The sequence below is a fragment of the Rhyacophila brunnea genome, unplaced genomic scaffold (assembly GCF_057557595.1).
Source record: "Rhyacophila brunnea isolate RB1 unplaced genomic scaffold, BYU_Rbru_1.0 scaffold_3, whole genome shotgun sequence".
Lineage (NCBI taxonomy): Eukaryota > Metazoa > Arthropoda > Insecta > Trichoptera > Rhyacophilidae > Rhyacophila > Rhyacophila brunnea.
The window spans coordinates 3,605,459-3,622,768 of record NW_028232965.1 but is presented as its reverse complement, the minus strand read 5'-3'; the positions used below and the strand labels follow the sequence as shown (position 1 = coordinate 3,622,768).

General features: G+C 33.1%; 1 protein-coding gene across 1 annotated transcript; it reads right to left on the bottom strand.

Annotated features, from left to right (window-relative positions):
- Positions 1 to 10,239: 10,239 nt before the first annotated feature.
- On the bottom strand, positions 10,240 to 12,799 carry LOC147067763 (dnaJ homolog subfamily B member 13-like). The gene is made up of 3 exons (XM_085952069.1): positions 12,622 to 12,799; positions 11,313 to 12,461; positions 10,240 to 10,580 (listed from the first exon to the last, which is right to left on the bottom strand). Exons 2-3 carry the CDS (start codon positions 12,279 to 12,281, stop codon positions 10,521 to 10,523), a joined length of 1,029 nt encoding a protein of 342 aa, XP_085808195.1. The 5' UTR covers positions 12,282 to 12,461; positions 12,622 to 12,799; the 3' UTR covers positions 10,240 to 10,520.
- Between the last annotated feature and the right edge of the window lie 4,511 nt (positions 12,800 to 17,310).

Here is a 17,310-nt window from a genome sequence, read left to right as displayed (position 1 = left end):
GAACTGTATTGAAAAAAAAAACTAATTCTTGCAACAATTTTACAACAAAAAAAGAACCAAATCTCAGCAACATTTTCCAATAAATTAGATCGTCAATCTATTTTTTGTGTTGTATCCTTTTCGGGGGGCGTAGCTGTTGTTTTAACTGCAGGTAAATTCGTGCCATTTATCATTTTAATAGATATCGTTTATACAACTGTCCAAAAAATATAAAAACATTAATTTTTTCCATGTGGACCAAAATCGTTCCGTACCTACATGGTACATGCCATGTTATTTTATTTTTATAGTATTTTAACGTATCTACTCGCTTTATCCTTGGTCCATTAATAATTATTTGTTCAGTACTTCATTCAAATTTTCAAAAAGTTTTCTATATACAAAACGAGCGGATCGACCAACGGGATGGTAACGGAAGCCTGCAGTGGCGATTTTTCATTTTCATCAGAGAGTCTTAAATTTTAAAACATGTATTTTTTCAAAATTTGAGTATAAGAAATCAAAGAATAAAAAATATCCCCACAACATAACTAACTATTGATATACCTACTTTTAACATTCAGTGGCGATTTATTACACAGCAAATATTTCCGCAGGGGGGGGCTCTAAACCTGTCAGCAGCGCGTATGTCCACGTGCCTAAATTCACCACTTCACGGAGCCATGACAATTGGTTACCTCACGTGGACTGATTTAATTTTAAATAACTATTCATAAATTAATATTAGTCGCAATATATTATTATCTGCGTAGTTATATTTTACAGTTATTATTTTGTTCCATCGTCGACCAAAGCTGACAGAACAATAATTGATAACGATTACAGCGAACACTAAATTCTACTCTGTTTTTTTAAAATATGGTAGGGTAGGTAGGGAGTAGCCATACAAAATTGAATAATAATTTATAATCCCATCATATTTTCATCAGCATTTTGAGATGTATTTTCATTCACTTCTCTCATTATTTAATCTTACCTTTAGACAACAATGTCGTAACCAGGAACGGGGCGGGCCCGTACGGAATTTTAGATGACCAAAGTAGCGCTGTAACAAAATGGATTGACATCATTATCGTAGGGTCGGTGACAAAAATTAAATCACATTTTTTGTACGTATTGTATCTGAAATTAAATGGCCGATTTCTGGATACGCTTCCTAATGGCTTTCCACAAACGATTAACAGTAGCAATCAAGATTGTTAGTTAAAATCCATAGGTATATTATTTTAGTTAGATGCCCGTCATGATTATATTTATGTGGTATATAAATGTTATAAAGCTTACTACATACATTTTAGTTAGATGCCCGTCATAATTACTTATTTATATTTATATGTTATATAGGTACCTAAATGTTATAAAGCATAATATATTCTAATTGATGTATTTCACTCATAGATACACACACTCCTACACTTAACAAAAACTTTATTTATTTATTTAAGAAAACAAAACAATATGGACATAACAAATCAAAATTCAGGACGTTCATAATATGAGATTTACATTAAAACAAATATTACCCTCAGAGTAGAGAAGCAGAAAAAATAATAAACAAAAACAATAATTTTATACAGTAAAATAAAATTTCATAAACAAAACACACAGCACATCATTGAAAATGTAGGTATATGTCTTTGGGGAGCGCATTGACTAGTCTTGCATTGCTCGCTAATTAATAGTGCCTGATAAGCTTGACACGAGGAAGCAGTTCATACCTAGAATAGGTCATGGCTGCGACCACGTAAGTAATTGACAGGCGTATATACATTCAAATTCTTTAGGGCGCCATAATTGGAAACCATCCCTCATTATAGCAGGCAAAAATGTCTTATAAATGACAAAATGTATACGTACGATACATTGATCAGATTTACATGTTCGCCATTATTGTGTCAACATACTACTTGTTTTTCGAATATCGCCCAATCAAGTGCCTGATGCAGATACTTCACGTCATATAAATAAAGCGGCGAAACTTCTAATAACTAATCGTTCCTAGTTAAAGAAATTTAATCAACCTACCAAAGTCGAAAGAATTATACATACTTAGTTAGGTACATATTATGCGAAACTTTTACATAGTGTATGAAAAGCTTTTAGAATTGATATTATCATTAAAATATAAGTATTGTAATATGTGCTACCGAATACCGTAATGACACCTTCGGCGGCTTAGACCATCGCATCCTCATGAATAAAAGAATAACTTAGTGTCCGGCCTTTATTCAAATTATGTTATATTAATATTGACGAAAACAAGGGTGTTGATTTAATTTAAGAAATATGCGATAAGCCGCGCTTCTTGACAAATTTCAACATCACTCCACGGACTAAGAGCCATGTTCAGATCGCGTATCGGCATCCCCCCACGACTGGACCGCGCAATCTGTAATCTTTTACCTGGACAAAATTAATGTCTCCATGCCTGATTCCTGTAAACACGTGTTATCGTGCTCCCAGCATCACGTGCGGTAGTCCTCTCTTCGTCTGATTCTGTTTTGTTTTATTATGTATTCGTATTTTTTTTTGTTCCGATGTTTTGCGAGCGAGAGCTTCATTGTAAATGACTTCGTTATTTATAAATGTCAACGATAACAAAATTGTAATGACCAAATTAATCGTATAACTTCAACAGTGTTTCATCCTCTCAAATCGATAATTTTAAATATCATTCATTGTTTACGTTTAGAGTTATCTTATCACAAAATCGTTTAATTTTTTAAACACTTTAACTAACTGTCAATTCTTGGTGGAAAGACATTAAGATTTAAATTAATACATACTATTGTTATTTTTGTTATCTTAAAAAAGTATTTATACCTACCTGTTATACATAGGTAGTAGAAAATGACAAATAAGTTACTGATATAATTTATTTGGTGTACATAATAAAGTGCCAGGTAGTGAGAATATATTCAATTATAAATTTCTGACGAAGTATGTATCACTATGTTGTGTTATTCAAAGGTCATGGCATGCCCTCCATTCAAATGAATTGAATGAATGAATTATGTATGTCCCAGTCGTCATCAGCATCAGCCTCGATAAATTCACTGATGGATGAAAGCCTCTCCAACTCAGGGTCCATACAGATGATATACGTTGCATTTCCGCTGAACAATTTCATCGATTCAGCGTAGGTACACCAATTGTACCATTTGCGTATTATTATATTCTACTCCTTAGGTAGATACTTACATATCACTGGATGACTAGATTTTTCAACAGTTGTCTTTTCATCGAGATGTCCTTTTCCATTTCCAATTGAGGTTTTCTATAAAACTCTATTACGCATAAACTTGTCGGATTATTCCGTCTTTGTCCTTGCGCGATAAGACCAGCATGCACCTCTACATACCACGATCTGCCACTCATGTTTACGGATTTATATTTTACTGAAGATCGACATTTCGCACACATAAAATTACGGAAAATACACAGAAGTTGAACACTACGCCTTAGACACAAGGGAGGTCACTATTTAGGTTTTTTTTTCTATCTTAGTAGGTATTTCAGGTACGTAATAAAAACCAATGTAATACAAAGGATAGATAAAAGAAAATATATGTAGATAATTAAATTAGAAATATAGGTATATTATTTCTACCTATTGACTCCATGATTCAAAAGTAGGTTAGCAATAGTAATTATAGAGTTATTATCAGATATTTGATACCAAGCAATATCATATTGTTCTAATGAATCTAATAAAATTGGAACATTACTTTCTGCAATGATCCACGAACATGTTTGATGTCAATACTATACGGCAGGCGGCTCTCGTGGTGCAGTGGATAAGGCGCTGGCCTTCCACCCGAGAGTTCTGGGTTCGATTCCCGGTCATGACAAAAAACATTTATGTGTTTTTCTCAAAGCCTGGGTGTTTGTGATTGTTCAAAATTACTAACAAACCACCTTGTACGAAAAAGCAAGGACATGGTTATTAATAATTCAAAAAAAAAAAAAATACTATACGGCCATCTCTTTCCCGTGCGACAGCTCACGGTGAACTGTGATGCGTCGAAATGTAATACTACGTACAATTTACATAGTAGGTAATATTCGAAAGGATAGTAGGCGCCTTCAAAGTTCAAATATAAGAATATTATTCTTGAATTAACAGCCATACACAACACTATTTTTATGAATATCATAATATTATTATTAATTATAATTTTTGCGAGAGATAAGGCGAAAGTCCATCAATTTCTACTGATCACAGTGATGTTCGTTCACTTAACATTATCAATCGAGACCTAAACTAAATGACTGCGTGAAGTATTTTACTGGTAATACAAAAATATTAACACCAATTTCATCCCAAAAAATAAACATAAGTTAAGATGCAAAAAAAGTGAATCCATGTTCAACACAATCGTGCTGACAGCAGGGTTGCTCCAGGCTCGCATTAGGTAAGTAGTAAATACCGACTTATATTATATTCATAACAATAACACGAATATTCATTATAATATCGATATGCAAATAAGAAATTATTTTTATAGATAATTTTATTTGAGAATTTTTGAAAACATCTTCAAACGCAATAGAAACTTTGCGATAACAATGTCGTGTAACTATTTTTTTTATAATCTATTTGAGGATTCGGTATTTTGGGTGAGATTATTTAATCAATTTGATTTAGATGAAGTCTTTCCAATTATTAAATCAAAATATGAACATATTATAGAATATTCCTCTTTTACTATTCATTCGAATAAAGCCAGTATTATTATAAAAAAATGGCTATTTTTAATGTAATTAATTACCATTTGGCGGAAAATTCTTGCTACCAGACGATGGACGGTCCATCATTGGTTGATCGTTAATCCATTTTTAGCATTTCCTTTCAGTTCGGGTTGAATATGTAAATAATGAAAAGTGATGGTATCCCAAGGTGAAAAACGAACTCAACATCAGCTGATGTCAGTGTGGCGAGTGCAAAACGCCAAACATAAGTATACTAGTATTTATCCTTGTATTGGTGTCAAATTCAATGAGGATCGCACTTCGGGGCATCTGATAGAGTGTACGTACGTATCTACATAGATATCTACGTAATAAATGTCAACGAGATCTGTTTTTTTTTGTTGCAGATGTTGAGATATTTAGACGTTATAGGTACCTTATAACTTATACCACTGTGGGCATACCTCACCAAATGCTACCCTGTTTGTCTTGTCAGAAATTAACAAAAATAATATAAAGTAAAGTATGTACCTATTTACAGGTAAATATGTAGGTATCTATAGGCAATCCAAAAGAGGCCTGTTCCAGCGTCGAGTTAATACAACACCACTGACAACAGACAAAGGGTCAAAATGCTTGAATTATGGAATGCTGCTCAATTAATCACAGCCCTGTTCTACAAATACGCATTTATCACTGCCCGTTTTATCGACGGGGGCTGCCGTGCTCCGCGGGGGGCGTAGCGCCCTTTAAACCCTCTTCTGCGGACAAGAGATCGTACCTCAAAAGCAAAGGTACCAGCTTTTGTGTTAACTTAACCGTGTCCAGCTCAGTATCACGGTAAAAATATTGATGTAGGTGCATATCAACCTAATGGTGTGGTCAGTGATCACTCGATGGTTTTGAAATAAATCAAAATAGTTTTGACTTGACTATATTAAATTATTATAAAGGCAATGGGTAATTGTTATAGTTTAATCATAGACGAAGTCTGGTTGGCGCAATAACTTGGCAACCCATAAATTTAATATTAATTCTGATGACTGAACGGAAAGAAGAAGACACGTAGAGGTTCTGTAGTAGCAAGAGAACTGTTTTGTTTAGATACCTTTATGAGAAAACATTTTGATAATATATTGATAAGATGCAACACCTTTAAAACTTTAAACAATAACCAATAACCACCCAGTAGGTACTAACCGCTAGGTATCTACGCAATATAAAAAATGGGAATTCTGACAGTATTGAAACTCATTCTTGTACGAATAAAAATTGATTTTATATTTAAATTAAACATGCAAAACTATAAATTATGTAAAACAACTCTTTAACAAGTATTAGCTGTCCAATCAATTCATTGGTATTGAAAAAACAAAATGCATAATGTTTTTTTATAACACAATCTAAAGGTAAAAATAACTCTCTTCGCAAAAGTGACGAATCAAGTCAATCAAGCCAGTGATGGCGAACCTATGGCACGCGAATGTTTTATTTTGAAGAGAAGGAAAATAATTACAGATAAAAAGAACTTTTTATATACTTACCACATTTTTAAATTTTCTGTTGAATCATATAAACTTGACAATTCTATGTATTAATAATTTAGGACAAATAAGGCAGTTGTCAATAAATCATTTTTTGCTATTTTGCAACAAACAAACAAACAAACAAATATAGAATACTGAAATGTCATTTTGATTTCCATAGTAACGCACGTATATATTAATAATTTAGTTGCTAGGACCACCCCCTTAGCAACCAATAATAGTGGATTGGATTACGGATTTCTTCCGAAATAATTTTTCATACAAAACAGAATTAACTGAAAATGAGTTCAATTCTACTTAAAGATGGCTAAAAGTATTAAAAGAATGCATTTGCATCGTGTTCTGATATATTCTAAAAGTTTCAAATGTCTAGCTAGTCGGAAAGTTAGTTAAAAATCGATTGCACGATTTGTACTGGATAAACAACCACCAGACAAACAAGAATACGAGCTAAGAAAAACGTGGAAAAATACATACTTAGGTACCTATAATAATTTTAAAAATATTTGTTTATATATATATATAAACCAGTGGCGGCCGGTGATTTTTTGGATTATAATTTTTGACTGTGCGCTGGAAACCTACCTTATTGAAAAATGAAATCAATTCGGCGTTATTTTTGATTTGCCAAAACGTTATTGACATTTGGGAAATTACCTGTATATTTTATATTTTTAATAAAACATGTTGCGAGTTACTTAAATCTTTATTGGATTAGTTTTAAAAAACGATTGCATCTCTTATAGTATATAAATACCTCTTACTTTTAACGTAAGCCATCTTATTCTATATAAGTACATTATCTTTAGCAATTTGTACACTGTATGAATAATGATTATTATGAAACTGCACTTTGTGAAATAGTATTAAGATTTATTAGCTTATCACTAGAATTCATGAATTAATAATTTTCTATACCTATTATAAATAACCGACGTCATTTCGCGTTTAGTCAACACACAGGTTAATGAAATATTAATTTTCCAGAAATGCGGTAGGTACCAAAATTATTTTTATCTTCACTGATTTAATTAGCAGTACACATAAATCAAAATATCATACCGACATTCTATTATATTTCTTACTCATTTTAAATTTAGAAAATAATGAATTCTATTGTATTTAGTTTAACAGACATTTTACATACGAGATTGCTAAATACGATACTAAACATAATTTGAGCGTGACCAGTAAGTCGCAGCGTCTATAATAACAAACCATAGTTCGAATCTGTAATCGCTCTCTACTCAGAACAATATGATGTCATTTTACCCGGTCGGCGCACGGTATTCTGAAACTTACGCGTGGCGTAAGCGATTATCACGGTTTAAGTTGTTTTATAATGGCTTTAGTTAATACTAAGCTTTGGGTTCATTTTAAGTAAACAAAATATATTGCCGGGGCGCAAACGATTTCAGTGAGGATGACGTATATGGTGCATAGTGCCTGTATTATCGCCGATTGGGAATGTGAGCACATCGGTTTATGGTTTGCATTACAATAAGTGAGCGATAATATTAAAAACCTATGAAGAAAACATATGATTTACGATGTTTCATAGCAATACAAGCAGTGCAGTGCACTTGCATGATGTTAGACCAGCCGCCGCTGATATATACTTACAATATTAAAAAATAATGACGACATAGCCATGCGTATTTTTGTAATTTTAATGTAATATTTACCAATCGATGCGCAAACGGAAACGACGAAATTCATGCATAATTCACAATTCGCCTTGTATAAAAAATACCAGGAAAATACTCTTCAAGAATGAGTATATTACGTTTAATGTAAATATATAACTGCGTAGGTCAGTCCTTAGGTTTTATACTTCACGCATAATATTATTGTACTAACCTCGTCAGGCGGCGGGAGAAGCCGCGCTGCGAATCTCTGATTTTGAGAGAGAGAGAGAATGCCTCATCTGATCTCAGCAATGCTGGTGTCAATTTGTGCGTATAGAGCCAAACTAAGTAATACAGTAACAAAAACCTGTACCAAATAAGAAACAAAAACTTGTAACAATTCTTGCAGACATTTTCAAAATTGATCAATCGAAATGTGTGGTGTAATTGAAAAAGTGATAAAGCTATATGTGTAATAATTTATGTTCTGTGTCAGAGGTACCTATCTAGAACATCATATTATTATGGAAAAAGGCACTATGAAAAAATCATAAGGAGCTCCTTAGGCATAAAACCCACCAAAAAAGCGCTCGACGCGCTCACTACTGAGTAGGCCCCCTCCCACCCGCGCATTACCCTTCACCTATGTAATAAGGGGCTCAAGCAGCACAAAATAATTATTTTTATCAGCGTCTCTCATAACAAAGCAATAAAAATATTATTAAATTTCTCGGGGCTTGTAATTAAAATCGGACACGCAATAACTAAACAAAGAGTTCGCTGTTCTTAAATAATGGCTTCTCGCCCGTCGCATCGACGACGCTCGAGGAGTGTCATTTTGCTCGCCGTTTTCAATGAATGGATACGTTGTATGTTCGTTCATTCGTATCGCCGAGAAGCCAAAAAACGATGACTCATGGGGCGGGCGCGCATAATGAATCGTCAAATCCAGTGGGCGCTGGCGTATTTGATTACGTTGTATTTTCATTGATTTACGCGCCACTTGTGAAATTTTGCGCGAGAGCCACACTTGCTGCGTTAAGTGGGTTTTGCGCCTTAGAAAAAGCAAAGATGAACGAAAAGATTATATTTTAAGAGCAATCAAAAATAAAAATATTCAATCAACAAACCTAATGAAATTTATCGGCAGTCATTCCAATATAACAGCTGCTTGTTATTTTGCCTCAAACATAATCGCTAATAATTGAAAATCGTTCCGTGATGGGGAATAATATAATCATTATATTATAATGAAAGGCGTAGTTAGAATGCTGACACGATCTCTTTGTACATTTTGAAAACAAAGATATTCAACGAATAAAAGATATGCCTTCAGCTAGAAACACGGTAAAAGATAGAATTTCAAGAACTTAATTGATTTTTTTTTATATAGAATTCTTAAAAACACTTTTTTCCCATGAAAAAACTGCTCGACACAAAAAAATATTTGGGAAATTTTGTCACTCGTAGGTACGTAAAAAGGTTCACCAACCTTGCTATAGGCGTTATACCAGTGACGTCCCGTGGGGGTAGGCAAATTGAGCGTCGCTTGGGGGCGGCAGTTATTCGAAGGGCGGCAAATCGGGGAGAATCATTAGGTATACCTATATAAAAAGGTACCTACCCAAACTTAGTAATAACAAAAATATATTTCCATTAAAAAATTCAGCTCACTTGTTGGAAACAAAATGTATTAATTAACATGACTGAACTTTTTTGTCGGGCTCACGATGTCTAGTTTACTTCCGTTGTCCTTGGACATCACATTCTTGATTGCCAGCAACGATACATGCAGATTTGCGAATTATATTTGAATTATAGGTAGGTGCATACTTACCTAATTAATTAATTTATCCAAATATGTTTGCCAGACACTTGCGAGTTTTGAAAGTTGTCAGGTGTATTTTTAAATGTATCTGAAGCCGTGGACTCGCAATATTGTCTATTCAAGTAGAGATGGCATTTAAATTAGATTTAGTGGTGTTTATTTTGTTAGTAATGTATCCATAAAACACATTTCTTAGATACTGGAGTAGTAAAGGATGATGAAAAAATACTGTATAAAAAATGGGGCGGCATTTTGACGCTGCCTAGGGGCGGCATTTTATCTATTTTATCTACGTCACTGCGTTATACTGACATTAGAGCGAAAATCCTTCAAAAATGAAAAACTTGATCACATCCTGAATAATCACCTAGTCAATCATATGTTTTTCCTTGTCAATTCTTGGTGGAAATACATTGTGTTGTAGAATTTAAATAAAAACACAATAATATGTAGTACCTACTTCAAAGGGACATTGTCAACTGGACCTGATTATTATTGAATGGATTAAGTAGCTACTACATAATATTGTGATATATTGTTATTATAATTAATAGTAGATTTATTTCACAATTACATGAAAATCCACCACAATGTGGTTAGGACGCCAAGCTGCTTCTGCTAGTAAATTATATAGTATAGGTATTATACAAAAATAGTATATTACACTAGTGATAGTTAAAAATTTAATACACCTACCTCACCGAATGTGGATCAAACCGGTACACTAGTTATAAGGAAACAACTCAAAATTTCAAAAATTTGAGTTAATAATGCCATTCGATGTAGAAATGTCTTTTTTTATATATAAATCAGCAAAAAAATAAGTCAAAAACTTCTTCTATTTATTTTCAAATTGAATGACACTTTGAGATGATGCTTGTTGAACTGTAAAATTAAATTGTACATTATTGCTAAATTTCATTTGACTAAAAAAACACATTTCCCTCCAAAATCAAGATTTTAAAGATAAAACGAAAATTTGAGCAAAAATTTCAAATGCCCATTATCTTAGAACAAGGATTTTGAGTTGTATCCCTATTGAACAATTTAAATAATCAATATTATTAATTTAATTTTATATTTATAGATTATTGTTAGAGACATCTGTTAAAGTTGTCCAAAACTTAATACTAGACTTGGTAATAATCAACAAGCAATCATCAAAAATATATTTCTATCATAGGTATCTAGAATAATGAATTGAATTTGATAATATGGAGTTATTCTTTATTATTACAAGAGACATAGAATAAATTTCATTATTTGATGGTGAAGGAGGTATATCTGGCAAGTTTTCTCTACAAATTGCCACCATTCATTCCTTCTGCCTCTCAGCCCAACACAATGTAAAAATATTAAATTTGATAATACACAAAACATACTCTCAATGGAAATTCAAAACAAGGTTTATAACATTAAAAAAATATCTGTGCGGTATAGGTTGTTGATTGTTTATTATAAACAGATTGATTCTTTCATGGTATTATATTATAGTTATGATGTGTCGATTATTGAATCTATCAGTACCCAAGATACCATGTAATTCATAAAAACAGTTACAAAAATTCAGATTTAATTACAATGTCTAGATTATTATAGATTTATTATATTGCTTACCCCTTCATTAGAATTAGTATTCTTCTCATTTGGTTCCTTTAAATTTAAAGCATTTTTCATTTGAACTCTTATTCCACGAGATAATTTAGATGGGTAAACAACATTAACGCGTACTATCAAATCACCTCTGCAATCATTTTGATATCCTGGTATAGGCAGCCCTTCACTTTCAACGACTTTAGTTATGAGTGGACCCATTCCGGCAGCCATTTGCAAACGTATCAATCTAGAGTCCAGGGTTTTAACAGTCACCATCAATCCAGAGAGTGCGTCTTGCAGTTTTACTTGTTTCGTCAAAATCAAATTACTACCTGATCGAATAAAAACATTGTGTTCCCTTTGCTTTATTATTACTATGACATCTGCTGGAATAATTGTAGGCTTCCTGTCTCCCTCTTCTTTGAAAACTATTTGAGTATTTGGTTTGATTCCACGGGTAATGGGTACATTTAAAGATTTTTCACACAAACGTACATCTTTATTTACTTCACTGTAATCGAGTCTTTGAATTCGTATTATTTTAATACCACCAAAGAAGACTTCTTCTAATGTCAGTGGTAGATCGTATGTTATTGGTGGAGTTTTTTTTTTTATTCCTTGCCCATATGAACAATGCAATATAGGTAGAGATTGTTTATAGTAATTTGTTATTTCAGCAAAGTTGTTCAACGAACCAAAGAATCTCTCTGCCGTTTTCAAAGGATCACCATGAAATACATAGGGAGGCGCCAATATTCCTCCTTTGAGACCTTCTTCTCCTACATGATCATAGATAGTGCGAGAAAGTGGTGATGACAGAACTTCATAAGCTTCAGCGACTAATACCTGCTTTATGTCATCAGCTGTCGATTTGTCTTCTTTAATATTCTTATTAAATAAACCCATGGCCAATGTTCGGTATGCATTGTTGATTTCTGCAGGCGTGCAATCATCTTTTAGCGATAAAATCCAATAATAGTCTAATCCCATCGTTGAGTTTATTGAATAAGCAAATGGTTAAAATTTTTATTATTAAATTTATGTTCAGTATTTTGACATGACCTCTATCCAACCGTTGTAAAATAGTAGTATCTGTAGGTGATTTTGTTTTCATTCAAAAATAGAATCATTTTCTTCTTCTAATCATATTTTATGACTATAAACTATCATCTAGAAAAACCGCAAATGAAATAAAATTTATAAAAGAATGCTGGTTTGTAAAATTTTGATTATTAATTGTGTGTCGATATTCGAAAACTCACTAATTCAAGTGAATTTATTCAGAAATACAAAAAATTGCTAAAAATACACTGAATACCCATAATTTTACCTGGAACACCATTTGGAAAATGCTTCTGTACAGTGTCACACTGCCTTTAACCCTAGCAATAGGTACTGGGGACCACCAACGATCCTGGCCTGGGGGCATGCTTCAGGATGTAGGGGCCATGTATTCAAACAGCGGTGCCCAACCCGTTGCTCGCGTATTCAGATTATGTATTAAGCGCACAGTGTATGTCAAAAATCGGTAAAATTGCTACTCACTGTGGCAACACGTCAACGACAATCACCATTGGCGAAAAGGCGAGAGTAATAGAATAATATTAGTCTATGGGCGAGATGAAGCGCTTTCTGACAAAAGTGTCAGTTTGACAATATATTTATCATATAGTTACCCTAATAATTATGTCTGAATATGAGCCAGAGAAAAAGAAAAAACGGACATACACTTACAATTTTCAAGAAGATTGGGAAGAGAAATATTTCTTTATCTATTTTAAGAACAAATGTATTTGTTTGATTTGCGGTTCAACAGTTGCTATTGGAAAAAAGTGCAATGTAGAATGACATTTTACAATGGTTCATAAAAAATATGGGACTTAATATCCTATTAACAGCAGTTTAAAAAAATCTAAAGTGAAAGAATTGAAAGCCACATTAGTTGCCCAACAATCTATATTTACTAAGTCCGTAACTAAATCAAGAGCTACTACAATTGCTTCATTTAAGATTGCACATAATATACTTGCAATTAGGGAATCCAATCCCGAGCCAAAATTCTGATCCCGGGATTTCGGGATTACAATTTGACAATCCCGGGATTGGCATTTTTTTCCATTGTTAATATAAAAATTTTATATTTACAAATAACATTGATAAAATCGGTCAAAAATAAATCTAGTATAATTTATACTACCTATTGAAGACATTTATTGTTAATATTGTATACATTCAATCTTGGAAATACACAAGTTTAATGGAGTAAATAATATTGTCATATAAATAATAATGTGAATTTAATATGAGATTGCTGTTTCTGATAGTAAAGACATAATGAATGGATTAGCGAGATTTAAAATAGTAAAGCAAAATGGCGTACGTATGGCCTTTCCGCATCATAAATCTAATTAGTCAGTCAAATATGAAACTGCCGTAAAACGTATGATATCATGGTAGAATTACTTTGTTAAATGTGCGAAGCATTGTTTTTTCCAATCTTTCTCATTTTTAATAATTCATGTGAAAAATAAAATGAATCGGCAACCTACTGAGATACCCGGGGTTCCAGCGGCTAGCTCAGGTGTCCATCGAACCCCGGATTCACAAAAAAAGATATAAACGATTGGAGTGTAAATAAAACACGGTCTTTCGTGCTCGTACCGTGGTCTTCTTATATTTTACATTTTCTTTAAACGTTTACATATTTTGTTTTAACAATAAGTTTCGCAGGTCCGTACATGTTGAAAAAGGGACGCTCACTCACCTTTTTTTCTTTTTCAAACTTCGCGTACCCACGCAATTCTACAAAAAGGACTCTCGTGATTGGCCAAATTTTATCGCGTGATCCTTTCGATTTGACGAATCACGAGGACCACCTTGGCGCAGGCGCGCGGAGACTTCAACGTTGCCGGCAAAATTTATTAGATTTGAATAAGTACTTATATTTAGTCTTAAAATTATCGCTTTCATCCATCATCATTTATACTTTTTAAATTAAATTAAATGTATCTTAATTACACCTCCGCCCAATATGTGATTTTCACACACCGGACGAAGGCCTTTACTTATGAATAAAAAAATACTTACGTGGTTGAGCAAGGAATCAGATTAGATGTTTTACGAAGCCGTTTCTAGAGGTCAGGGTTACGTTTCGACTTGATAGCTACTAAATGATTATTTTACACCGGGAGAAGCCCGCCTGTAACAGGGGTGTATCACTACACATGGGTATAAATCAAACTTCATTCAAACTCAGTTTATTTCTAATGTAGTTATTTTTTATTAAAAGTATGTTTTATTTTCGCTTTTATTTTATTTTCCATAAAAATTGATAAAAAAATCAATCCCGAAATCCCGGGATTATGTTTATCAATCCCGGGATTCATAGGTATCGAAAATAGCTCGGGATCCTGGGATCCCGGAATTCGGGATCCCGGAATTGGAATCCCTACTTGCAATGCACAAAAACCCCTTTAACTACGGCAACATAGTTAGTTGATACTGTTCCTTTGGAGGACGAAACCGGTCCAAAATTTAATTAAAAAAGTTGAATAAATACTACAAAATTGTGTTTTATTTAATTAACCAAATAATTAATCAAGTACTTACTTAAAGAAACCTTTTAATTTTTTTTTTAATTTTTAAATTCACCTAATGTGCTGATATTTTCAAACAAAAGGTCATCGTCCTATGTGTCGCTCGCCTACAATTATTAAATTCTTAATTTGCTTGAGATAGACTAAAAGTTGGGTACCACTGTAGTAGAATATAGTAAGATTGCATGGTGTGATAGTAACCACAGATAATATATCGTGGGTATTCTGCGAAAAAGCACTAAGTCAAAATTTTGCTGTTTTGACTTCATGATGAGGTAATCTTATTAAGAGTACGCTTTATAGTCTACAAAAACACACACAGTCATATATATAAAACTGGCGAAGATAATTTATGTTATAAGTCAAAAAGACATACATCTATTCAGAGAAAAGGCACTAAATGGACTTAGTGCGTTTGCTTCTCTCATTCTCAGGCTATATTCACAAAATTCTGCGTGCGAAACTGCACTTAGTCATACTCAAAGCAATATCGCAGAAAGGAATTTGCCTTTTATATAATTATATAAATTAAGTTAAGACCGTCCAAACTTTCAAACTCGATTATCTCAAAACTAGTATTTTTGACTTAATGCTTATTCGCAGTATACCCATAATATGTAGAATAGTTACTCTGCTAGTCGCCTTCTTCATCACCACTTACAATCCAGTGATGCCAGATGAATTCTTCAAAATTCAATATTTAATTTCTATCAAAAATATCAGTACATAGATGACAAAAATGTATATATGAAACAATTTTAACTAATAAAAATTGGTTAAGTTGCTTTTCAAGCTCTCAGCAGTGACGTCCCGTGGGGGTAGGCAGATTGAGCGTCGCTCGGGGGCGGCAGTTACTTGAAGGGCGGCAAATCAAGGAGAATCATTTGATATATATATATATATAAATAATTACCTAAACTGAGTATCTTTCTAAAATATCTTTCAAAATTCAGCTCATTGGTAGGAAATAATATGTATTAATTGGCATAAATGGTTTAATAGAACTTTGTTTCTTATCGGGTTCGCGATGTCTACTTTACTTCCGTTTACGTTTTTTCCGTTACGAGCATGGATGATAAAAAATGTTGTATGAAAAAATGGGGCAGCATTATGGCGCTGCCCAGGGGCGGCATTTTGTCTAGGGACGTCACTGGCTCTCAGAAGTATTATATAATATAAGAAATGAATAGGTACCAACTTTTGAAATTTTGATTTTCATTTCTAATAACATGTCGTTCCACCAAGAATTGACAGTAAACATAATTAATATAATAGTATAAAAACCATGTACAAAGTCACCTTCGATGCATCATAAATCAATCGATTTCAAATATCAGTAGATTTGATGAAAAATCATTATTATTTTTTCTTCAGCTCCTGACCAAAATATCAGTAGATCTACTGACTTTCAGTAGATATGGCAACACTCCAGTACCACCTCTGCTATACTCTACCGTCTACCAGCACTGTGTCGCAATAGTTGATTTTCTCCTTCTCGCTCGCTCAAGTATATGGTTGATTGGCCCGAGCGTAACATAATAAAAGATAATATTAGGCATATCCTCGTCTCACTCGCGCCCTACACTTGAGCAAGCGAGAAAGAGAAGTTCGACCTTCAATGACTCAACTCCTTCATTCATTGTAGTCGAGTAATGGAGCTAGTAAGAACTCTACCGTACCCTCGAACAATGAAAACTAGACTTTACTATCTCTCCGTGCAATCTTACTTTATTAATTGAGTCAGAAATTTAGCTAGTAGAATACCATTTTACAAATTATAATAATATAATATTTTAAGTCATTCAGTGGTAACACCATACTCGTCCTGAATTAATAATTTGTTATGTACTCAACGTGTCTTTTTTAAATAAATAAATAAATATATAAATAATGGTGTTACAACTGATATACCTATCGACCTTAAAACATCTTGAAGAATTTAATATAAGTAGGTACCTAATTCGTATTTTACTAACACATTCGCGAACATGACGTCTATAAACGTCGTATTTTCTGAGATGTGATAATATGACAGGACGTCCATTGATGTCCTGTACTGTGGAAAGGAATATGACACAACGTTTATAGAGGTATTTAGGGTTAAAACAATATGTTCCCTGCTACTTGTGTCACGGTGCGAACATATTTCCATTAGATAGTGTCATATCTTAGGACTTAACTCATTTCTATAGGTAGGTACCTAAATCAAAAATTTTAAAAATAAAAATTTTAATATGTGTCATATCCTTAGACTATAGATACATCTAGACGCCACACATTGCATTATTAAATGAAGCTGCGTGCCGTGCGTTTAGCTTGTGAGTGAGTGAACATATTTGTATACAAATGTTTGAGACCAAACACCATTTCGCCAGTGCTCGCACTAGACGCTCAGAATTAAAATATAATTTTCTATTTTTTTA